At 40.7% G+C, this 26,483-nt stretch overlaps 2 protein-coding genes across 2 annotated transcripts; one reads left to right on the top strand and one right to left on the bottom strand.

The window, feature by feature from the left end:
• Positions 1 to 1,268: 1,268 nt before the first annotated feature.
• Positions 1,269 to 5,164, bottom strand: LOC138875239 (uncharacterized). The gene is made up of 4 exons (XM_070154063.1): positions 4,844 to 5,164; positions 2,596 to 2,678; positions 2,250 to 2,495; positions 1,269 to 1,641 (listed from the first exon to the last, which is right to left on the bottom strand). Exons 1-4 carry the CDS (start codon positions 5,162 to 5,164, stop codon positions 1,269 to 1,271), a joined length of 1,023 nt encoding a protein of 340 aa, XP_070010164.1.
• A 13,077-nt stretch (positions 5,165 to 18,241) lies between these two features.
• On the top strand, positions 18,242 to 23,367 carry LOC138875238 (uncharacterized). The gene is made up of 6 exons (XM_070154062.1): positions 18,242 to 18,285; positions 18,358 to 18,466; positions 19,628 to 19,690; positions 19,914 to 19,979; positions 22,738 to 23,045; positions 23,190 to 23,367. The coding sequence occupies exons 1-6, from the start codon at positions 18,242 to 18,244 to the stop codon at positions 23,365 to 23,367; spliced, it is 768 nt and encodes a 255-aa protein (XP_070010163.1).
• Positions 23,368 to 26,483: the final 3,116 nt, after the last annotated feature.

Here is a 26,483-nt window from a genome sequence, read left to right as displayed (position 1 = left end):
AGACTTGAGCAAGAAGTGAGAAATAATGAGTTTAGGAACCCTCTTTCACTCTAGAGCACTCCCCCCTCTCAAAATGTCAAATTTTTACCTTACAAATAGTCTTCAACAACTATATATCGAAATAGGGTCAAGTTAGGAAAATTAGAAAGATGAAGACTCGATGCAGATCTGCGGTCGCATATGTGACCGCATAATAATTCTGCGGTCTGCATAATGGCTCCCTATACTGCGCGTTCCTGCTTCGCTCTACAGCAGATCAATGGTCGCATAATGCACCGCAGAACTCCCCTCTAGAAATTTTTATGTTTGATCTGTGATGGGTTGTGCAACCCGTGAAATGATTATGCGGTCGCATAATGGACCGCATAATTGTCCTAAAATTATCTCAATTTTCTGCTTCATTTCGCGACAGATATGCGGTCCACAAATCAGTTCTGCGATCGCAATTGGACCGCAGATACGCCCTACACTTCAAAAATTTTGTTTCAACTACCCAATGCACTGTTCAACCCAAAAATTACGTACCATCAAAACCCAAATCTAACTTGGCACCACGAAATCTTAGGTTTTTAGGTGAAATTTTTTTAGGGGCCTTACATCCTTCCCCGCTTACGATCATTCGTCCTTGAATGAGGGTTAAAATTCACCATTAGTATCCAATGTGACTCAACTACTATAACACACACCAATAGTTCCAAATTTTTAACTAACTCCCTAAATTGTAAAAAGTTTTGCATGAGTCTCCCTGTAATTGGGCCTATACACCAGCCAGAGAATCCCAACACCAGTCCTAACAATAAAACCAAAACATAACAACGTAAAACAACAGGGAAAACACACTAGCCTCTATGCCATTAAACAGTACATTACCATGAAGGAGTAACTTCTACATATTCCATACAGGGGAAACATATTTTATAAAAAGCTAGCTTTTAACATCATGGACACCATTACATAGCTATTCAAATAAATTAGGATACTTCTCCTACATCTCTTCCTCGGTCTCCCAGGTGGCCTCTTCAACTTGTTGGTATTGCCATGACACTCTCACGGAGGCAATCTCCTTATTTGTCAACTTTTGAACTTGCCTCAAGAACTGCAACTAGAACTTATTCATAAGTAAATTCTTCATTAAATTCAATAGTATCAACTGGAAAAATGAGAGATGGATCAACAACCACCTTTGTCAACATGGATACATGAAACACCGGGTGAACTAAAGAAATCTCTTGAGGTAGTTCTAGACTATAAGCCATATGACCAATCCTCTAAATGATTTTGTACGGTATGACATATCTAGGACTCAATTTCACTTTTTTACCAAACCGCATTATACCCTTCATGGGGGATACTTTCAACACTACCCAATCATCCTCTTTGAACTCCAAATCCCTACGATGCATATCTGAATAGGACTTCTCACATCTCTGGGTAGTTTTCAACTGCTCCTTAATGATATTAACCTTATCCATAGCCTGATGCATGCGGTCTGGCCCTATTAACTTTACTTCCCCAATCTCAAACCATCCAATGGGAGATCTACATTTCCTACCGTATAAATCCTCGAACAGTGCCATCTGAATGCTAGCATGGTAACTGCTATTGCAGAAAAATTCTATGAGTGGCACATCATCATCCCAACTACACTTAAACTCAAGAACACAAGAGCACAACATATACTCAACCGTCTGAATAGTTCGCTCGGCTTGCCCGTCGGTCTGTGAATGGAAAGATATACTAAGGTTTACCTGACTACCCAACCCTTGCTGAAATTTCTTCCAAAAGATAGTTGTGAATTGTGCCCCCGATCAGAAATGATGGAAATTGGAGTGTCATGCAGCCTGACTATTTCCTTGATATACAACTAAACATACTGTTACGTTGTGTCGGTATGTGCTGATTTCGTGAGTCAATCCACAATAACCCAAATAGAGTCGAACATGCGAGGATTGCGAGGTAGTCCTACCACAAAGTCCATATGGATCATCTCCCATTTCCACATCGAAATTTCTATGTTCTGTGCCAACCCACAAGGCCTTTGGTATTTGGCCTTTACTTGTTGACAATTTTGACATCTTGCCATAAAGTCCGATATATTCCTCTTCATATAATTCCACCAGTAGACTTTCTTTAGATCATGGTACATCTTTGTAGAGCACGGGTGCATGGAATACCTAGAAGGGTGAGCCTCGTTAATGATTCTTGTCTGGAGACCATCCATATTTGAAAAACATAGTTGACCTTGTTACCTTAGCGTACCATCATCCATGCTAAGAGAAAAAGCCATGGTCTTATGTTTATGAATCCCCTCCGTCAATTGTACCAACAATGGGTCATTGTACTGTTTCTCCTTGACTTCCACAATGATCGATGATTCAACCCTATTTTGCACAATTATCCCTCCTTCACTAGAGTCCGCAAGACGAACTCCCAAAGTAGCCATTTGATGAACCTCAGTTGCCAACGTTCTTTGATATTCCTCCAAGTGAGCTGAACTACCCATAGATTTTCAGTTAAGAGCATCTGCCACAACATTAGCCTTCCCCGGATGATATAGAATATCGATGTTGTAATTCTTTTTTAGATATAGAATACCTAAAAAAGGAGTTTAGCCAACATACCTCACTTTGAGCTTTCTTTAATTCACTACATTGTTCCAAAATCCTAGCATCTTTGATCTATTTAGAGATATAGCAAAATTGAACACAAATTAGGAAGGAGTTCATGGTTCCAGCTCATTTGAGCATTTTATCATATAGTAGGTGAGCATTATGATTTCTAGGTTCTCCTATGGCGTATTTCCTTCATCCAACAACCCATAGTCTACCCAATTAAGCTCAACAATCTCCCCTCATCCCTTGATGGTACATGCACACTTGACGAACAACTCCCTCACTCAAGCATTGCTTTTCTCATAACATATTTTCCATAAAATCACGAAATTGAGGGCTAGGGAGTAGAATATTACCTTTAGGATGAAAGCGTAGTGAGGTTTTCCTTGCTAATTCTTCAAGCCTTGAGCAAGAGGTGAGAAATAATGAGTTTAGGAACCCCCTTTCACTCTATAGCACTCCCCCTCTCTCAAAATGTCAAATTTTTACCTTACAAATGGTCTTCAACAACTATAAATCGAAATTGGGCCAGGTTAGAAAAATAAGAAAGATGAAGCCCCGATATAGATATGCGATCGCATATATGACCGTATAACGATTCTGTGGTCGGCATAATGTCCCTCCGATACCGGCCATTTTGGCGTCACATTGCGGCAGGTCTATCGCCGCTGATCATTTATGCGGTCACATAATGCGCCGCAGAACACCCCTCCAGAAATTTTTATGTTGGATTTGTAATGCGTTGTGCGGCCCGCGAAATGATTATGCGTCCACATAATGGAACGCATAATGGTCCTAAAATTATCTCAAGTTTCTGCTTCATTCCACTGCAAATAGACCGCAGAAATGCCCTGCACTACCAAAAAAACAATTTCAACTACCTATCGCACTGTTCAACCCAAAAATTTCGTACCATCAACACCTAAATCTATCTTGGCACCAAAAAATCTCGGGTTTTTAGGTGAAATTTTTTTTAGGGGCCTTACATCCTCCCACGCCTAAGATTATTCGTCCTTGAATGGGGGTCAAAATTCACCATTAGTATCCAATGTGACTCAGCTGCTATAACACACACCTGTAGTTCCAAATTTTTGACTAACTCCCTAAATTTGCAAACATTTCGATATTCTCTCCCTATTATTGGGCCTATCCACCTGCTAGAGAATCCCAAAATCAGTCCAAACAATAAAACCAAAACACAACAATGTAAAACAATAAGGAAAACACTCTAGCCGCTATGCCATTAAACATTACATTACCAAGAAGGAGAAACTTCTACATAAGTTATACAAGGAAAACATAATTTATAAAAAGTTAGCTTTCAACATCATGGACACCATTACATAGCAATTCAAATAAATTAGGATACTTCTCCTACATCTCTTCCTCAGTCTTCTAGGGGGCCTCTTCGACTTGTTGTTTTTGCCATGATACTCTCACGGAGGCAATCTCTTTATTTGTCAACTTTTGAACTTGCCTATCAAGAATTGCAACTGGAATTTCTTCGTAAGTCAATTCTTCATTAACTTATCAACCGGAACAATGAGCGACAGATCTCCAACCACCTTCTTCAACATGGATACATGAAACACTGGGTGTACTAAAGACATCTCTGGAGGTATTTTTAGCCTATAAGCCACTTGACCAATCCTCTAAATGATTTTCTTACCAAACTGCATTATACCCTTCATGGGGGATACTTTTAAGATTACCCAATCATCCGCTTTCAACTCCAAATCCTTGCGATACATATCTGAGTAGGACTTCTAACATCTCTGGGTAGTTTTCAGCCGCTCCTTAATGATCTTAACCTTCTCTAGAGCCTAATGCACGAGGTTTGGCCCTATTAACTCTACTTCCCCAATATCAAACCATCCAGTGGGAGATCTACATCTCCTACCGTATAACATTATAGTGCAACATATACTAAAGCGTCTGAATAGTCTGCTTGCTTGGCTGTCCATCGATGGATGGAAAGCTATACTAAGGTTTACTTGAGTACCCAAACCTTGCTGAAATTTCTTCCAAAGGTTAGCTATGAATTATGCCCCCCGATCAGAAATGATGGAAACTCGAGTGCCATGCAACCTGATTATTTCCTTGATATAAAACTAAACATATTGTTCCGCTATGTCGGTAGCCTTAACAGGTAAGAAGTGTGCTGATTTCATGAGTCGATCCACAATAACCCAAATCAAGTTGAACATGCAAGGAGAGCGAGGTAGTCTTACCACAAAGTCCATATGGATCAACTTCCATTTCCACATTGGAATTTCTTTGTTCTGTGCCAACCCACCAAGCCTTTGGTTATCGGCCTTCACTTGCTGAAAATTTTGACATCTTGCCACAAATTCCGATACATTCCTCTTCATATCATTCCACCAGTAGACTTTCTTAAGATCATGGTACATCTTTGTATAGCACGGGTTCATGGAATACCTAGAAGAGTGAGCCTCGGCAATGATTCTTTCACGGAGACCATCCATATTTGGAACACATAGTCGCCCTTGGTACCTTAGCGTACCATCATCCATGCCAAGAGCAAAAGCCATGATCTTATGTTTATGAATCCCTTCTGTTAGTTGTACTAACAATGGTTCATCGTACTGTTTTTTCCTTGATTTACACAATGAACGATGATTTAGCCCTATTCTCCTTCACTACAATCCGCAAGACGAACTCCCAATCTAGCAAACTAATGAACCTCCTTTGCCAACGCCCTTTGATATTCCTCCAAGTAAGCCAAACTACCCATAGATTTCCAGCTAAGAGCATCTGCCACAACATTGACCTTCCCTGGATGATATAAAATATCGATGTTGTAATCCTTTTTTAGATATAGAATATCTAAAAAAGGAGTTTAGCCAACATACCTCGCTTTGAGCTTTCCTTAATTCACTACATAGTTTAGAAATCCGAGCAACATTGATCTATTTAGAGATATCGATAAATTGAACAAACTTAGGAAGGAGTTTGTGGTTCTAGCTCATTTTAGTATTTTATCATACACCAGGTGGGAATTATGATTTCTAGGTTCTCCTATGGTGTATTTCCTTCACCCCACAACCTAAATTCTACCAATTTAAGCTCAACAATCTCACCTCAACCCTTGATAGTACATGTACGCATGACGAACAACTCCCACACTCAAGCATTGCTTTTCTCATTACATAATTTCAGTAAAATCACGAAATTAAGGGCTAGTGTCATGACCCAAAAACCACTAAGGGTCATGATGGTGCCGGACCCCACTGTCAGGCAAGCCAACACCATTTAACTAGAAACTCTCGTTTTAATATTTTCAAAATCATTTCCGCTAAACATGAAACAATGAGAATTAAATTTCACCAAATAAATAATAATGTCTTTACAAAATTTATTTACTGAATAATCCAGAAATCATCCCAGAACCCAGTGTCACAAGTGCATGAGCAATTACTAGTAAATCTAATAAAGTACAATAGCTGTCGAGAATACAAACTTGGACAGAAAGTAAATATAATGTACTTCAAAGAGACTCTACTAGATGCGGGTCGTCTCGAGAGATGCAGCTCACCTAAGTCTTTGTATCATCTATGTTGCTACATTCATCAGGCCACTAGAGGTACATGTGCATGTGCAACAAAATGGACTGCAAGTGTAGCATGAGTACAAAAACGTGTACTAAGTAAGTATCCCGCCTAACCTCAAAGAAGTAGTGACGAGAGGTCGACTTCGACACTTGCTAATGGTCCAATAATATTATTATAATAAAGAAGTGAATAAGTATGAAACGGGAAAATTATATGAAATAACCTTGTATAAAACACAGAGTAACATCCTTCTTCTTTATTTTACTCAAGTTTTCAGCTAGCAAGTTCCCTCTGTAACTGGAGCACATATATAGATTTGGTGGATATCATCAAGGGGTTGTCATAAATCAAATCAGGAAAAAAGCCCTAAGATACACCGGCTTCTAGCCAAATATTACACACAAATTCCATAAGAACAATGTACATATATAGGAAATGCCGAGATGTACGGCTCGATGCAAAATAAAAGTAAACTGTGCATTGTCGAGGGTCGAACGACGCGAACCATAGATGCATATATTAACCTGCCGAGGCGAACGACCTGCTCCCATGAGAGTGTGGTACATAAATCTTGCCGAGGCAAACGGTCTGATCCCATAAGAGTAGTAGATGGAATTACCTCGCTCGCGAATCATACGCGCGATGCGGTAATATATAAATCTAAAGAATCACCCCGTTCGTGGATCATAATTGTGATGCAGTCAAATATAAATTTCACATTAAAATCATATCTCTTTCTTGATTCTTTTCAAAATAAGGGAAATTCAACTTGTATCTTTTTAAGGAAATTACCCCGCTCGCGAAACATACAGGCGACGCGGTTACACATAGATTTATTAAGCTATTATAATATTCCTTCAATTTATTTCAAAAATGCGAAGTTCAAATAAAACCTTTTTAGATCTCAAATTCATCAATTTCAACTCTTTTCAAGAGATTTACTAAGCAAACTCAATTTCGCTTCTTCTCAAGGAAAAAAATAAACATAAAACAACAACAATATCAACAAGGCATGGCATAAACCTAAAACTACCCGGACATAGGCATTGCTAGTAGCTAAGTACGAACTCTCATCACCTCGTGCGTACATAGCCCCCACAAATAGAGGCACATATTAACTTGGTCACCTAAAGGGTTAATTCCCTCTTACAAGGTTAGAAAGGAGACTCACCTCGCTCTGAAGTTCCATAACCGGCATTCCACGCCCTTCCGAAGACTCAAATCGATGCATAATGCTCCAAACTAGACAATAATTATGTAAACCAATTAATATATGGTCAATTATCATTATAATTCAATTTATAACAATTTTTAACACCGATCAAAAAGTTGACAAAATTGCCCTTGGGCCCACGTGCCGGGATTCTAAAATTTATCAAAGATAAAGTTTACTCATGACCTCAGGAACTCAAATATATAATTTATTCTCACTTCCATGCCCAAAATTGTGGTTAAAATCCAAAAATCTCAATTTCTAGGTTTTTCTTCAAAATCCCTAGAAGAAATCACTTATCTTTTTGATGATGATGGAACTCCTTCTCAAGTGCTTTCAAAAATCGCCTAAGACCAAGTGGGAAATGAGGGAAATAGGATAAGGCTCGGAATAAAAACCATTGCACCAGACGCATATGTCGCATTTGCGACCTTTGGCTCGCAATTGCGATGGTCGCATTTACGACAAAGGCATCGCAAATGCGAAGCCCAGCTTCCCCCCCCCCTATCATGGTCGCATTTGCGACAAAAATCCTCGCAAATGCGAAGAGGACAGCATCACAAAAACTATGACCCCCGCGTAAATGGATCTCCCCTCAGCAGCCCCATGTTCGCAAATGCGAGCCTACCTTTGCAAATGCGATGATCGCATTTGCGACCAGTTCCTCGCAAATGCGATCATACCAGAACCAGAAATTCCAACTCCTTCACCAAACACCCCGAAGCTACTCCGAAACTCACCCGAGCCCCCGGAGCTCCAAACCAAATACCCGCACAAGTCTAAAAACATAATACGACTTGGTCAAAGCCTCAAATCACATCAAACAACACCAAAATCATGAATCGCACTCCAATTCAAGCTTAATGAACTTTAAAATTTTCAAACTTGTACTTTCAATGTTTAAACCTATCAAATCATGTCCGATGGACCTCAAATTTTGCACACAAGTCATGTTCGACCTTACGAACCTACTCCAACTTCCGAAAATGGAATCCGACCCCGATATCACAAAGTGAACTTTCGGTCAAACTTCTCAAAAACCTTCAAGTTTCCAACTTTAGGCAAATGATTCCAAATTGACCCACGGACCTCTGAATTCACTTCCGATCGCGCTCCCAACACCAGAATAACCATACAGAGCTATTCCCCAACTTGGAATCTCAAACGGACATAGATAACACTGAAATGCACTTCAACCCAAACTTGTGAAATTGTTCCAAAAATGCTAACTTGCACAATAGGTGCCGAAACGTTCCCGGGTCTTCCAAAACCCGATCCGGACATACGCCCAAGTCCAAAATCATCTTATAAACATGCTGGAAACTCCAAATCCCGATTCCAAAATTGTTTACTCAAAAATCCAATCATAGTCAATTCTTTCAACCTAAAGCTTCAGAAATGGGAATTCTGTCTCCAAATCAACTCTAAACATCCCAGAATCCAATTCCGACCATGTGTACAAGTCATAATACCTGAAGTGAAGCTACTCAAGGTCTCAAACCGTTGAACGACGTGCTAGAGCTCAAAATGATCGGTCGGGTCATTACATTCTCTCTCATTTGAACATACATTCGTCCTCGAACGTGCTGAGAACTACACTGAAGTAGTCTGAAATCACTGCTTAACACCACGTGCACCTACCCGTGCCATCACAACTCAATTAGGCACATTAGCTTAATCAAAACTAAAGATAACCTCTTTCATTTAGGCAAATAAGCTTTTGAGCCCAGTTTCAACATCTGAAATTCTCTGCCAGGCCTGCTTCCAACATATGAACACTGTATAAATCACCACACGATGCACCGATACAAGATTGCATACCTTTTCTGAATTCACACTATGCACCATGTCATTCGCAGGACCATAATAACATTTTTAATCATAATAGCTGACATGCCGATATTCCCCGAATCTGATGCTCACAATGCACCTCATGATATATTTAAGTCTTGTCCCAACTTTTGCAATACCGCCGCAACGGAAGAGATGCGTGGAAGCTCATACCAACTACTGTGTCAACAAATCATTAAGTCTATACCTCTGACAAGAACCATTACCTCATTCTAGCCAAATAATGATCTTTGCTCTTTATTATACTTCATATAATCCGACTGCACCGACCCTAGATCCAATAATCTCATCTCACCCAGTATGAAATGCTCAAGCAATAAGCCACCCCTATTCCCGATCAAAAGTCCCATATGATGCCAAAAACATGCTAATGGGCTGCAAGCTCGAACGTGATACATATGGAAAACAACATCAGGAAGGGACTACTCAATTCACGCAACTAATATGAACTTTCCTCCGAAAATGGGACACAAAACACACAAAATAGATATAGGGAACTGTACTCAACATCACACTATTGCGGCCTGCAACCCGATCTAAACAACATACCCATGGCGGTGTGCCACCCGATCCTCACATAAAATTTCACAAAAGAAGGTACATGTTGATACCCAATTATTCCCTGTATATTTTTATATACAAAATACTTTCAAAATAGTGTACGTATGCATATATAATCATGTCCAAGTGTTTTATTATTTTTTAAAAGATTTGTAAATAAATTTATCGTCATATTTTATCAGAAAAAACAAATAATTATTTCCCAAATTATCATTTTTGGTAACTCCTTTATTGAATACTCATATTTATATCAAAATATAGCTAAGGTAATTTTTGCACATTTTTTACAGATTTATTTAGCATTTTAAAGTTAAATTGCATATAATTATAATCTTAGCCTATTTTAAGATTTAATTGTGTTTATAATTACAAAGTTGATTCCAGTATTTTTAATTTAATATTTACATATTATTTATCGACTTAGTACCTTTAATTTATTTCGAAAAATTAATTTACTATTTTTATAAAATAAATAAGGGAAATGGCTATTTAAATGTTAGCCCCATTTATTTCAATTTTAGCCTTATTTGAGCCCCAAATGAACCCAATTCCCAATCTAAATTCCCCAACCCAATTTTAGTTTAAACCCGCCCTTGACCCGATTAAATCCTACCCGACCCAGACCCCTCTCATCTTGGTCGTTGATCTTTAAGATCAACGGCCCCTATTCACTCTTACCATTTTTAACCCAAACGACCACCCTAACCTTCTCATTTCTCACCTACCATCCGCCTCTAAACTCTCAAACTCTCTCGAACATTTATAAACCCTAACCGCGTCTTACCACCACCTCCACCTTGAAACCCACCGGAATTCATGGCTTCTCAGGCTATGAGAGTCTTATACTCACCTTCTCTTGCTCCCACGTGCCTGATACCTAAAGATTCGAGGCCTGACCTCGAAGGTTTGCACCCAGCATACCATGGTGGTTTGAGCGTGATTCTGACATCTCCGACTCAGATCAGTGACCTTTCAAAGCCTATCTCACTTCTAGGGTTCTTTTGAAACCCTAACCCTTCGAGGTTTCTCCGATTTCCTTAGATCCGTTGTGTATCTGTTCTCTCCTTGAGTTTTCAAATGATTTCCCTAACTTTTCTTTCAAAAATTACTTTCAAAACCGCTTCGTTTTTTATCTAGGGTTTTCTGAAAATGTTTAAGAGTTTCTCTGACTTTCTCTCCTTTGTCTTTTGTGTTTATTTTCCTCTACTATGTTCTTATGTTTTCTTCTACCTTGTATGTTCTTCTACTGAGTTTTTACACTCTGTTCTTGTATGTTCTTCTACTGAGTTTTTACACTCCGTTCTTGTATGTTCTTTTACTGAGTTTTTACACTCTGTTCTTGTATGTTCTTCTACTGAGTTTTTACACTTCGTTCTTGTATGTTATTTTACTGAGTTTTATATACTCCATGCTTGTATGTTCTTCTACCATGTTTTCCATACTATGCTCTCATATGTTTTTCCAATGTGTTCTTATATTTTTGTCTTCTACTATGTTCCAGCATGTTTCTCCTACTGTATTTTCCTGCTAAGTTCTTAAGTTTCCTTATTTTCCTTCTAGTAAACCCTGTTTAAGTTTCTTCTGAAAAATCTCTTAAGCATGTTTCTTGTACTGTTCCTATCAGTATTTTTCTTTTAAGTGCTTCTATTGTGTTCCGGATGTTACTTTGCTATCATGTTTTTCTCATGAGTTTCTGTTGATGAAAGAAGCATGCAAGAGGTTTCAACTCTGAAACCTCTGAGCCTGTTTCAACTATTTGCCTTCTCATCTCTGTACTTGATTCAGTGTGGAAAACCTAGAATTTGGGGGTTCCTCCAAGCTTGATTATGTGATTTGATTGAACTTAGGGTTTATTTCAAAGCCCCTAACTCTTTCAGACCCATTCCTTGCTTTCATACGACTCTGACCTTTTGCTAAACTTTTCTATACTGGATTTTCTACTGACTTTACAATGACAATACAGTCTTCCTTCATGCTTAATATGTTCGTATGCTCCTTATATATGATAGACTTCCCTTAAAAATAGTTTATGAATTTGTGATTAGTTCCTACTTCCCTCTAAATATGGGTCTAATTGATTCCCTTTCCATTGTTTGCTAATCTCCCTTAAGTTAAAAACCTTTCCCATCTTTTGACTGGGTTCATCCATACAAAATCTCAGACCTTTTTGATTTACTGGTTGTTAGTTGATCTTCTTACCTTATTTGCACAAGCCGTGTATTTCAAAAACCCTGTCCTTAAATAACTTTTATGTATTCACCCCTAATTGCCTACTTTGCACAAAGTGTTTGATTAATTTCTTTTCTTAATTGGTTTATACCCGTTTGAATTTGAATCACTTAACTAAAGGGAGTCTTGTGTAATTTATTGACAATCAGCTCTTCAATTATTTCTTACCTTATTTCTACTTGGTTTTTACATTATAAAAGGGCATGACCTTTCTTCACACGGCAGATGACACAATTCACAATCTCTTCTGAACTCTTACTCACATAATAGAACTCTCTCTTCTTGTCTGCACTGAAGTTTTTACCAGACTACTGCATTTTCTCTACTTGTTTCTTTGAAACTGGTATGTCCTAATTTCAAATTTCAGCATCCCCACAATGTGTTTACTTACAGCTTTCTGCATCTATGTCTACTTTACTACTTCTGCAGAGTTAAATACTTAAACTAGCATGTTGATTCCCTTTTGCTTGTTTCTGCTATGAATCCCTATTCCCTATTTCCCTTTATGTGCTTTGAGTTACAGTTTAAAGCATGGAAATATACAAGTTATTGCCTATGGATTGAACTTGATCCCTTAGGGGATCCTAACCTCTAAACAGTGTGTTCCAATAGGCTTATAGGTGTGCCAACATCTCCCATTGTTGGGTTATGCCCACTAGCCTGCTTTTTACCTCTTGCAACTCCTCATTCCCTATATTCCATGCATGTTGTTTCCTTTTCCCTTTCCCCCTTTCAGAATTCTGCACTTACACTCTCTCTTAGTTCCTAAGTTCTGCCCCCTTCTTGTGAGCCATGCCTTGGGACCTTGAGTTCCCTCTGAACTTGGACACCTGAGGGCTGGCCCTTCCACACTACACTTTGGTTTACTATGGTGATACATTTAGGTGTAAGCACTGCCTGAATTTCTTATGGAACTCTGACACACCCAAGTGGGAGAAAGGCTTTGAAACATGATCTTTGGAGTTGGTTTACTTCATACTTCAGACAGGAAGTCTGAATCAGGCTCTCCTTGGTTGTAATTTTCAATTTCTGATGTATTTTTCTTTATTTTGTTTGGACTTAATAACTTGTAATAACTTTTGGGGATGGTTAGTGAAAAGGGAAGGGTAACCATGCATGTAAAAGGAGTAGATATCCTGCTCATAGGGAATTTCTGATTTCTGCATATCACATAGATATCATGCCTATTGGAATATTGATGTAGATACTATGCCTATAAGGAATTCTGCACCCATATAGATATCCTACCTATAGGTTTCTGATTTCTGCATATCACATAGATATCCTGCCTATAGGAATTCTACACTTTCATATGTAGATACTATGCCTTTAAGGAATTCTGCACCCATATAGATATCCTGCCTATAGGTTTCTGAAATTCTGCATTCATATGGATATCCTGCCTATAGTTAAATTTTTGCATCTCTCATATAGATACCATGCTCATAGTTAACTAGAAATCTGAATCCTACATATGCATCTGTCACTAGGCAAACCTATTTATAGGGCTTAAATAACTAACTGCATTTAGATATCTTGTTCATAGGCTTAAATGAAGTACAACATTTAGATGCCATGCCTATAGGATTTCTGCACTCTTGCTATGTCTGTAAAAGTGTTTTAAATCAACAACGCCTAGAAAACATGCCTATAGGAATTAATAACCATGTCTGAAGCGTCTCACTCATCTACAAATCTAAAATCATTGTCTAACATCTGCGGAATTTATGATCTTTTGTCAAAACTCGTCTTTCTAGAATAACTGACAACATTTTTTTTAAAATCAGTATACTTCATCTTTTCTGAAATCAGTAGATATCATGCCTATAGGTTTTCGTCTAACACTTAGGCAAGCCATAGGGCAGTTTATAAACTGAATCAGATTTTATTAACTACAACTAGCAGGCAGGCCAGATTCGGGCTTCTTATATGAAATATGCAATAAATCAGTATGCCCCAACTGTTAAGTTTAATCAAACCCTAATCAGTATGTGTAAGACATGCTAAACTATATGCTTTTCTTTGATTTAAGGACGTCTGTTTGAGCCCTTTTATCTGTTTATATGCTTCCCTAAACTTGTTATATGTGTTTTGTTTGTCGCCTTAGTATTTTACCTTTTGAAACCACAAATAATCCCAATACCTCCTCCCTCTAGGATTAGTAGTCCCAAGTGCATACGGAGCTGATTAGATTAGGGCGGGTAATAGCATGCAATAAGTAAACGAGACCATTCTGCACTTTAATACCTTAACAGGGTGGGAAGGGTAGATATGGATATAATGATAACACAATAACATCACGTGTAACCCCTCACTAAGGAGTGATTATCGGATGTTGTGTAGGGTGATCTATATTATTAATAAACCTAGGACCCCCCCCCCCTTCCTATGTTTTCTTTGTTTCTTTTAAATCTTTTTTTAAACCATTTCTTTTAAGAAAATCAACTCTTTTAGTTCCTTTTTCTTACTTTTGTTTATTTGTAACAATTACGGGAAAATCCCCTCTTATTTGAAGCCTTTATTTTCCCTGTGTTATTTGCACTTAAGTCACAACAATAATTTGGCCGGGAACCACACTAGTGGATCCTGAGGGGTGCCTAACACCTTCCCCTTGGGATAATTTCAAGCCCTTACTCAATCTCTGGTTACTCAAAATAAACCCCTCCTATTGTCCTAATGCACTTTAATCATTAAGTGGCGACTCTTCAATTCAAACCCAGTTCCCGAAAGGGAACGAGTTGTCCTCCCAAATGTCACAAACCCGATTTTCGAGAGAAAAAAGGGGGGCACGACAGCATGGCGACTCTGCTGGGGAATGACTTTTAGGCTTTTACCATTTCAAGCTATTACTGTGACTTTACATTTCTTATGTGCTTTATTTGTTTAATACCTTTAAGCATTTACTTCCCTCTTCACTGCAAAAACTAACTTGTCTCTTGTTTCTTTCCCTTGTTTCTTTCACTGCACTCCTTTATTACTATTTTAAATTATTTAAAATACGTGACAACTTGTTTTAATTATTGCATATACATGTTTCCAACATCATATTCCACTCGTGCCAAACAAATACCATAGCAACGCTTATAATGAGTGGTTGCGCTCTTCCGATATTATCACCCTTTAAATCCGGCAAAGGCGTATTTGGGTCCTAGACTATCCGGACTTACACATATTAGCAGCTACGCACGGACTCTCGTCACCTCATGCATTGCGGTAAAAGCAGTCGATCAACGGTGTAGTCGACGATTCCGTGCCTTTCCCTCTTGAGTTGTCCGCTCAAGGGTACTAGTCTAAAACCCCGTAGAAACCTTACTCTGTTTAAATTGTGCATGCATTATGTTCAAACCTAGCCAAGTCAGTTATGTTGTCTGCATAATGACTCTTTAAGATAGCCTTGTCCAAAGTCCACTGGGTTTCCCAAAATCTCAAACGGACACTATCACGTTTTGTGCATTTATTTGGAGAACTAAATGCTTTTATGCCAATTATTTGTATTTAATAGTCGAGTCTGGTGGGGGTAAGGGCCTAACCCTTTTGTCTTGCAGAAACATAAGGCATGAAGTCCCCAGATCCGGCATGGTCATAAACATCCTCCCAAGGTTTCTAAGCTAGTGGGAGGATCTTCATTCTAGTGATCAGACTCTTGTCCGGAAATACCTAGGAAATCTACCTTCCCTCCTGGAGGTCCAACCCAACAACAAAATCATAGAAGCTGCTACTCTGTTCTGGGATTGTGATAGGTCTGTGTTTTGCTTCGGAGAGATTGAGATGACACCCCTGCTAGAGGAAATAGGAGAATTGGCTGGTATACCATGGGAGACCCTGGGTTTGTTAATGCCGAAAAATCGCAAGGGTAGATGTTTTCTCAAAATTATGGGCCTAAAGAAGAATCCAGACTTAACATGTTTGAAGGAGTCCTACATTCCCTTTGATTATCTGTACGAGAGGTACGGTCACAACAAATCCTACCGTACTTATCCGGATGAGTTCGCCCTTATATCGTTGGGGCATATTCACCGAAGGTATTTGTCTTCATGTTCTGCTTCTTGGGGATGATAGTGTTTCCAATGAAGAAAGCAAGGATCCACACCAGGCTAGCCATGGTCACCACAACTTTGATGGAGGGAATTGGTGGACAACCATTTAGCATAGTGCCCATGATCATCGCAGAGATATACCGAGCCTTGGAAAAGTGTCAAAAAGGAGCCCAACACTTTGAGGGCTGCAACTTGCTACTCTAGCTCTGGCTCATGGAGCATCTTCAAAGGGGTGAATATCGGCAAGAGATTCAGCGTAGAGACTGGGACGATCATATAGCCTTCCATCAACCAAGGCGAATGAACTACATGCCCAACATGTTTGCTCAGCCAGAAGATGCCATGGAGTGGGTGGAGCTATTTGAAAATGTAAGTGAGGATCAAATACAATGGATGTTCGAGTGGTTCCCTACTGAAGTGTTCATCGCCAGATCTAGGGACGCACCATTTCTAGTATTGATCGGTTTGAGAGGAACATACCCTTATGTCTCTCTCCGAGTTATGAGACAGGCTGGTAGGAAGCAGGTTATACCAAGGGTCGACAAGATTAGTCACTTCCGGGCTGACTTACAAGCTGATGACAGTCCTTATAAGTGCCAAGCTCAGCATACGTGGCATTGCAAGATCATCATGGGAAGAGATACTATCGAACCAGACAGATACCATGTTGGCTGCACCCCATACTATTCAGGCTGGCTGGAGGATAATCACAATGGTCTGGGCCAACCCGGGTTTGTTCGAGGTCACAGAATCATCGATGATAGGGCTGAAGCACAAGTCAAATACAACCAACTGTGCAAGAGGATTTGGGAATAGCGAGCACCGTGAGATTCAAGAAGCCCACCAAAAACTGATTGAAGAGTGGAAAGACATGGCTGTCAGTGCCAACAAACGATTAGGATACCTGGAACAAGGTTTAGTGGAGCTGGAAAGGAAGTTTCTCAAGAGGATCGAGGAATACCAGAGTGCTGAAGGAAACGAGGGTGGATACCTGGCTAGAGCCTACCTGCTGCTGGGACTTCGCGAGATGGTGAATTTGTTCGATGGAGACAAAGATGCCGAGTCTAGGGAAGGTCCTTCTGGGACCAAATAGATAGGATTTTTCTTTTACTTTATCAAATGTAATAAGGCCAATGGCCACTAATGACATTTTATTCCTTGCTATTTAGTGTCGTTATGGAATTCAACTACTTTTTATCAATAAAATGAGGAATTTAGCATTCTAAGTTCTCCAAATCAATTTGTCGTTATGCCTACCTCGGGCACAACGAGGCTCCCAAATTAGGACGCGATTTACATTCTTGCACTATGTGTTTAAATATCGCAACACTTTATTATAATCCCCACTGACTTCTTACCTTTTTGTTTTTACTTTTTGTTTATTTACTTCCCTCCCCAAAGGTTAGTTCGTGCACTCTTGAATCGTCATCATATTCCACAAGATCAAAGGGCGCTCCACCCACTCCTCCTCCTAGTCCTATCAGAAGCAGGAACATACGAAAGATGGAAGATTTGAACAACACCAGAAAGGAAAACTCAACTGAACGGGTAGAGGTCACTCATGGTGCTCAGGTCTCCAAAGAAAGTGTGTCCCAACTCGAGCAGAAACTGTTGAAATTTCAGGAAGAACTTGATCAGGTCCGGAATCTGGCAAACTTGTAATTTTCCCTCACCACTCCGGATGTCAATTTTCCAAACGCTCAGAACCCCACGCCTCCACAAACCATCCCAAAACTACAAAACCATCCTGCTCCTCACCACCACTGCAATACATGCCACACATCCAGAAATACTCCACTGCTCATCCCAGAACCTCTGAATTCCACAAATGACCATTTCCACCATAACACCCCCCATCTATGTGGAAACCATGCCACACTCCACCCAACCTATCTCAAGCAAACCCGAGTATGATGATAAAGACTCACGCATCAGGAACCTGGCTGCGGAACTCAAGAAATTGACTAGTCGAATTCAGGGTATCGAAGGAAGTAAGGGGATTGAAGTGTTGAACTACGAAGATCTTTGCATACAACCGGATGTCGAACTGCCGAGGGGTACAAACCTCCTAAGTTCGAGATGTTTGATGGTACCGGGGATCCGAGAGTCCATTTGAGAACATACTGCGACAGGCTGGTCGGAGTAGGGAAGGACGAAAAGATTCACATGAAGCTTTTTATGAGGAGTCTGAAGGGAGATGTTTTGTCTTGGTACATTAGTCAAGACCCGATGAAATGGTCGAACTAGGTGAGTATGACATCTGACTTTATGTACATGTTCAGGTTCAACACAGAAAATACACCAGATGTGTTCTACATCCAAAACTTAAAGAAGAAGCCCACGGAAACATTCCGCGAGTATGCCACTCGCTGGAGATCAGAAGCTACTAAGGTCAGACCTGCTTTAGAAAAAGAACAATTGATCAAGTTTTTCGTCCGGGCTCAAGACCCCCAGTACTATGAAAGGCTGATGTTGATTGAGAGCCAAAAAATTTCCGACATCATCTGGCTAGGGGAAAGGATCGAAGAAGGCATCAAAAGTGGTATGGTTACAAACTTTGAAGCTTTGCAAGCTACCAATGAGGCTTTACAGTCTGGTGGTACGTCCAAGAAAAGGGATGTAGGTGTCGTAATGGTTGCACAAAGATCCAAATCCCCTATCAAATACCAAACCTATCCGATACCTCCACTCACATATCAGCCTACCCAGAATTACCAAGCATCCTCACCTTTTTACCAAACTCCACCACCTACTTACTAATCACCCCCACCTCCCACATATTAACCTATTTTACCCAGATATTCCCAAACCGCACATGTCTACCAAGCCTACAATGCTCAGCCATCCCACTATCAATCACCTCCCACACGCCAAAACTTTCCTAGACCTCGACCAAATTTTGACCGCAGACCCCCCAAACAATATACCACCATTGCTGAACCGATAGACCAGCTATACGAAAGGCTCAAAGCTGCTGGTTATATCACCCCTATCCCTGCTATAACCCTGAAAAACCCTTCTCAATGGGTCAATCCAAATAAATCTTGTGCATACCATTCCGGCATGAAAGGGCATACAATTGATGAATGTCGCTCACTAAAAGACAAGATCCAGACTTTGATTGATAAAATGATCATTGTAGTAAAGGAGCCTACTCTAAATGTCCGCAACAACCCTCTGACGGACTATAAGGGTGGAGGTGTTCACATGATTGAAATATAGGATGATTGGGATCCTTAAGGATCGATCGGTTTAATCACAAAAGGTGACGAACCAAAGAAGCCAATAGTCATCCTCAATCCCATTATAGTCCAGACTCAGCCTTCTGGGGATGCCGAGGTAAACATGTCTGTACCATTTGAGTTTGAAGCACCACCTCCCAAAAAGACACCAACACCAATTGAGGTCGAGTTTAGGTCTCCAACAAATGCACCCGCACCATTTGAAGTTGCGGTTTTACCCTCCAAAATACATGCTCCGTTCGGAGTAAAGGTGCCCATCCCAGTAAAAATGTCGGCCGTAACACCATTCCATACAAATGTCATACCTTAGGATTACACAGCCGAGGCGAGAAGGAAAGGGAAAGCTAAATTTGGGGAAACAGTTGCAGCACAGGTATGACAAGAACCTGCAGGGTTTATACTCCGGAGCATTTAGCTGAGTCGAATAAGTAGGCATCTGGTCGGCCGACCATCATTAAAACTAGGCCCGATGATCTCTGTAGAAAGATACAAGCCAAGGAATACTCAGTCATTGATCTGCTGAACAAAACACCGGCAAGATTTCTATCCTAGCTTTGCTGCAAAGTTCCAACGTACATAAGAATGCCTTGTTGAAGGTGCTGAGTGAGGAATATGTACCAAGCAACATCACCGGAGGAGAAATGGAAAACATGGTAGGGCAGGTATTTTAAAGGCACAAGATCACTTTTCATGAAGATGAGCTGCCACCAAAAGGGTTGAGTCAAAACAAAGCATTGCACATCACCGTACAATGTGAAGATTATTTTATCACTAGGGTCCTGATTGATGGAGGGTCCAACCTCAATATTTGTCCGTTGGTAACACTCAGAACATTGGGAAAGGGTCTGCATGAGATCAAGGACGGGGCTATCAACGTCAAAGCTTTCGACAGTTCCAAAGATCCACCATTGGGGAAATCAACCTGTGTTTGCAAATGGGGCCTACTTGGTTCGACGTTGACTTTCAGGTTATAGACGTGCCGACATCTTACAACTTGCTGTTGGGACGGCTGTGGATTCATGTCACTGGGGCCGTAGCGTCAACACTGCATCAGGTGGTGATATTTGAGTGGAACCACTAAGAGGTGATCATTCACGGCGAAGGGAGCAATCCCATATACGGTCGCCAAACCATCCCACTGATTGGAGGAAGGAGAAAGATAGGTGGGGAAACCTATCACCACATCGAGCGAGTCAACGCCGTTGACAAAGACAAATGGTAGGACAACAAAATCAAAAGCATATTGAACTGGAGCATATATGAGCCTGGCAAGGGACTTGGCAAGAACCTCCAAAGAATCGCCAAGCCAATCAAACTGAAGAAACATGGCACCACTTTCATTCTGGGATATGAGTATACTTGGGAGGAATTCAACAACTGGACGCCAATATGGTGTGGCCCATACTACCCGCTGGAGTAGCCAATACCATATTTGGAGCAGACTTTCCAGCCGGCCGATGTTATTTATGGGTCGAAAGAAGAGGAAGCACTAGCAGCAGTGAGGAATTTATTCCTATGAGAAGATGACATGGATTGTTGTGTCATTTTTTAGGAGCAGGGGGAGGAAGGCCCTTCCATACAGGTCGTAAGCTGAGGAGCACGCCTCAACAATTGGACCATCAAAACCACCAGAGCTCGGAAAGCCTCGGGGTAGAAAGGCTGAACAAAGCATCATGCACTATCTTTTATTTTTACTAGTTGATTTTCTTTTCGCATTTTTGAATTTTTGCAATAAGATCTTCCAATGTTCAAAACAATTATGAAATTTATCAAAGCATTTTGGTTTCCTTACAAATCTTACTCTTATTATTTTCTCTCATTACTTTACTTATACAACATTACTATTACCTATCTTGATGAACCAATGGATGTGACATGCAATGAGATAATGCAACAAACGGGCATAGATTCAGAGGAAGATGATATATCGGAAGAGATTGTTAAAGAGGTCGAAAATTTTGAGAACAGACCTAAGTCCAACCTGGAAGAGACCGAGATTGTTTACTTGGGAGATGCAAAAAATATCAAAGAAACTCGGATCAGCGTCCATTTGTCACCGTCAGAAAAGGAAGAATACACAGAATTTCTGAAGGAATATGAGGACATATTCGCCTGGTCATATGATGACATGACTGGTTTGAGCACATCTATTGTGGCCCACAAATTTCCAATTGATCCGACATGTCCACCGGTAAAATAGAAGCTCAGAAAATTTAAACCCGACATAAGTCTGAAAATCAAGGAAGAAGTCACTAAGCATGTCAAAACTAAGGTCCTCAGGGTAGTAGAATATCTGACGTGGTTACCTAATATTGTGTCGGTGCCAAAGAAGGATGGGAAGGTCAGAGTCTATGTTGACTACCGGATCTCAATCGGGCCAGTCCAAAGGACGACTTCCCCTTGCCGAACATACACATCCTGATCGACAATTACGCCAAGCATGTGTTGCAATCATTTGTAGATTTCTTCGTTGGATATCATCAGATCTAGATGGATGAAGAAGATGCTGAGAAAACGACTTTCATTACGCCGTGGGGGATGTATTGCTACAAGGTGATGCCATTCGGGTTAAAGAATGTAGGGGCCACCTACATGAGGGCCATGACTCCTATCTTCCATGATATGATACACAAGGATATTGAGGTGTATATAGATAATGTCATCATAAAATCCAAGAAAGCCACTAACCACATGGATGATTTGAGGAAGTTCTTCAACAGACGTAGAAGATACAACCTAAAACTGAACCCCGCGAAATGTGCATTTGGGGTTCCTGCCGGAAAACTATTTGGGTTCATTGTGAGTCACCGAGGGATAGAACTGGATCCATCTAAGGTCAAAGCTATTCAACAACTGCCACCGCCAAAGAACAAGAAGGACGTAATAAGCTTCCTGGAAAGACTTAACTGCATCAGCCGGTTCATAGCACAATCTACGGTCATCTGTGAGCTGATCTTTAAGATGTTGAAAAAGGACGCCACTACCACATGGAATGATGATTGCCAAAAAGCTTTCGACAGAATTAAGGAATACCTATCAACACCACCAGTCTTAGTTCCGCTTGAGCCGGGTAGACCTCTATTACTCTACCTTGCAGTATTGGATGGAACATTCGGTTGTGCTATGGGGCAGCATGATGAAACGTGGAGGAAGGAGCAGACCATCTATTACCTCCGTAAGAAGTTCACCCTGTACGAGGCTCGGTATTCTCTGTTAGAGTGCACTTGTTGTGCTTTGACTTGGGTAGCTCAGAAGTTGAGGCACTACTTCTGTGCCTATACTACATATCTCATATCAAGAATGGATCCCTTGAAGTACATCCTTCAGAAGCCCATGCCCACTGGCAAGCTGGCCAAGTGGAAAATCCTGTTGAGTGAATTTGACATTGTCTACGTGACTCAGAAAGCAATCAAAGGATAGGAACTAGGAGATCACATTGCTGAAAATCCCGTGGACGAAGAATATGAACCCCTGAAAACATATTTTCCTGATAAAGAGGTATCATTCATAGGAGAAGACATTGAAGAATCCTATGACGGTTGGAGAATGTCTTTCGATGGAGCAGAAAATTTCAAAGGAGTTGGCATAGGAGCAGTCCTAGTATCAGAAACTGGTCAGCATTATCCAATATCTGCCAAGCTTAGGTTCTTGTGCACCAACAACATGGCCGAGTACGAATCCTGCATCTTAGGGCTCAAGATGGCCATTGACATGAACATCCAAGAGTTGTTAGTAATGGGGGATTCAAACTTGCTTATACATCAGGTCCGAGAAGAATGGACGACCAAGAACTCCAAGATACTCCCTTATCTGCATCATGTGCAGGAGTTGAGAAAGAGGTTCACAAAGACATAATTCCAGCATGTTCCCAGGGTCCAGAATGAATTCGTCGATGCACTAGCTACCCTATCATCCATGATACAACATCCAGACAAGAATTTCATTGATCCCATTCTGGTAAAGATCTATGATCAGCCAGCTTACTGTGCTCATGTCGAAGAAGAAGCAGACGGAAAGCCTTGGTTTCATGATTCAAGGAATACTTGGTAAAAGGAGAATACCCAGAACTCACGAACGCTACTCAGAAGCGCACGCTTCGAAGGTTATCTAACAATTTCTTTCACAGAGGAGGAATCTTGTATAGGAGGACTCCTGATTTGGGATTACTAAGGTGTGTCGACGCAAAGGAAACATCTAGGCTATTAGATGAAATTCATGCAGGGACCTGCGGTCCACATATGAATGGATTTGTTTTAGAAAAGAAAATACTCTGAGTTGGTTACTTTTGGATAACTATGGAAACAGACTACATCCAGTATGTCCAAAAGTGCCACCAATGACAGATACATGCAGACATGATAAAGGTGCCTCCAAACAAGCTTAATGCAACAAGCTCGCCATGGCCGTTCGCTGCCTGGGAAATGGATGTTATCAGACCAATCGAACCCGCCGCATCAAACGGACACAGGTTTATCCTAGTAGCAATTAATTAATTCACCAAATGGGTTGAAGCAGCATCTTACAGGGCAGTGACTAAGAAAGTCGTGGCACATTTCGTCCTCGACCATATCATGTGTCGGTTCGGGATTCCAGAGTCAATCATTACTGATAATGGCTCCAACCTCAATAGTGATTTGATGAAATCTATGTGTGAAACCTTCAAGATCAAACACAAGAATTCTACAACTTATAGACCTCAAATGAACGGAGCCGTAGAGGCCGCCAACAAGAATATCAAGAAGATACTAAGGAAAATGATAGAGAAGCATAAGCAGTGCACGAGAAGCTATCGTTTACTTTATTGGGATACCGCACCACAGTCCGCACATTGATAGGGGCAACCCCCCTATATGCTAGTCTACGGTATAGAGGCATTCATTCCCGCTGAGGTAGAAATTCCTTCCTTAAGGATCATATAGGAAGCGGAGCTCGATGACGCAGAATGGGTGAAGAGTCGTTACGAGCAACTAGCTCTTATAGACGGAAAGAGAATGAATGTAGTTTGCCACGGTCAGCTCTATCAGAACAGAATGTCCAGAGCCTTCAACAAAAGAGTCAAGCCGAGACAATTCACATCGGGGTAGCTGGTATTATAGAAATTTTTTCCGCATCAAGATAAAGCCAAAGGAAAATTCTCTCCCAACTGGTAGGGTCCGTACATGGTTCACCGGGTTCTGACAGGAGGAGCCCTCATACTTGCAGAAATGAATGGAGAAGTTTGGCCAAAGCCAATCAATTTAGATGCAGTCAAGTGATACTATCTGTAATATTTATGCTTTCCTTATATGATGTAATTTGAACTACGCCTTACCTGATTCCCATTTAAGAGGTGATACGTAGGCTGCCTATGGGTTCGGTCACAACTCAATAAAATTTTCATTTCCCCCGCAATTGGAAACTGGGGTAGAATTTTGAGGAGGACCCTCAAAATTCCGAAATGATTTCAGCCATTCGCCGCAAGAAGCCATCAGAAGCAGCAGCCCAATAAATTGGGGCAGAATTTTGAGGAGGACCCTCAAAATTCCAGAGCAAGAGAAGTAGAAATGTCTTGAACCACGTCGCAGTTGTCGGTTCATCTAAAGAAAACTATTTTTAATTATGTATTTATGTTACATTTTCTTTACTAAAATCATGCTTGTTTATTTCTGAAATTGCTCTGTTTAGCAATGCTACCCCAATAATACAGGCAGTATCACCAGATCAAAATCGAGCAGGTCAAGCAAAGCCAGCAGGGATATGAACTAACCTCCCCCTTTACAAACTCACGACTTTTTCTTTGGATGCAGGCACTTGAGTTGCAAAATCATCAAATATACTATACGCTCACTCTCAAAGTTCAGGAATATAACTCTCCGAACCATTGCGCTTGCTAGCAACTACTATCTGCACACAACAGTGTCCCTAGAAGGCACAATATCCCCAGCAATCACGATACCACAATCCGCTATCAGCTAAGAAAACTCTATTGGCATTTGCAATTTTTACTTCCTGCATAAGGCTACCATTCTGTCTTCCGAGGTTAAGCTCTACCTCCATCTGCATTCTCTGCATTGCATAAGGCTACCATTCTATCTTCTGAGGTTAAGCTCTACCTCCATCTGCATTCTCTGCATTGCATAAGGCTACCATTCTGCCTTCCGAGGTTAAGCTCTACCTCCATACGCATTTTCTTGCATTGTATAAGGCTACCATTCTGCCTTCCGAGGTTAAGCTCTACCTCTATCTGCGTGGCTGAAAGATCGCCATCTCTACATCTGCATGGCTGAAAGATCGCCAACTTTACATCTTGCATGGCTGAAAGATCGCCACTTTATTTACATTTTCCATGGCTGAAAGATCGCCACTTTATTTACATCTTGCATCGGTTGAAAGATCACCACTTCATTTACATCTTGCATCGGCTGAAAGGTCGCCACTTCATTTTCATCTTGCATGGCTGGAAGATTGCCACTTCATTTACATCTTGCATCGGCTGAAAGAACGCCACTTCATTTACATCTTGCATCGACTGAAAGATCACTACTTTATTTACATCTTGCATGACTGAAAGATCGCCATTTTATTTACATCTTGCATCGGCTGAAAGATCGCCACCTTATTTACATCTTGCATTTGCTGAAAGATCTCCACCTACTGCATCTCATAGGCTGAAAGATCGCCAAATCATCCAAAGGCATCATTGTTCTGAGGCACCATTTTCATAGCCCGAGAACACCATGCCATGGCCTGAGGACCCCTCTTATCTTTTGCATATCATTATTCAAAGGTATCATAGTTCGGAGGCATCATTCTCATATCCCGAGAGCACCATTTCATGGCCTACGAATCCTTATTATACGCTTCATGGCCCAGGACATCATGGTCTGAGGACGTTGTCCTAACCGTCCAAAGACAACATTTCATGGTCCGACGGGAACTTGAATCATGTTTAAATTTCCGCACAACACATTGTTCATTTGCAGGTAAACCAGCGAGCAACGTCCATCTCAGCATGAGCAATCCCGCTCTAGTTCTCGCAACCCTATTAGACTTTAACCATCCATCCTAACCCAAATATCGCGTCTGTCTTGGAAAATCTCCATCGGCATATTCCGCAGACGGATCCTGGACTACATAAGGCCTAATTCATGTAAGACCAGGGATATGAAGGTAGCTTAGGAGCCATA

Source organism: Nicotiana sylvestris, chromosome 8 (genome assembly GCF_000393655.2).
Source record: "Nicotiana sylvestris chromosome 8, ASM39365v2, whole genome shotgun sequence".
NCBI lineage: Eukaryota > Viridiplantae > Streptophyta > Magnoliopsida > Solanales > Solanaceae > Nicotiana > Nicotiana sylvestris.
This window is presented reverse-complemented; position numbering and strand designations above follow the sequence as displayed.

Excerpts from the sequence above, each read along its gene's own strand:
- LOC138875238 (XM_070154062.1), top strand. The coding sequence starts at position 18,242 with ATGAAGCTTTTTATGAGGAGTCTGAAGGGAGATGTTTTGTCTTG. Across the intron at positions 19,691-19,913 it reads GGGAAACAGTTGCAGCACAG|GTGCTGAGTGAGGAATATGT; the intron begins GTATGACAAGAA and ends GCCTTGTTGAAG. Across the intron at positions 19,980-22,737 it reads TGGAAAACATGGTAGGGCAG|GAACTAGGAGATCACATTGC; the intron begins GTATTTTAAAGG and ends ATCAAAGGATAG.
- LOC138875239 (XM_070154063.1), bottom strand. The coding sequence starts at position 5,164 with ATGGCTTTTGCTCTTGGCATGGATGATGGTACGCTAAGGTACCAAGGG. Across the intron at positions 2,679-4,843 it reads TGATCCATATGGACTTTGTG|ATCAAAGATGCTAGGATTTT; the intron begins GTAAGACTACCT and ends ATCTCTAAATAG. Across the intron at positions 1,642-2,249 it reads ATGGATGATGGTACGCTAAG|TTGGGATGATGATGTGCCAC; the intron begins GTAACAAGGTCA and ends GTTTAAGTGTAG.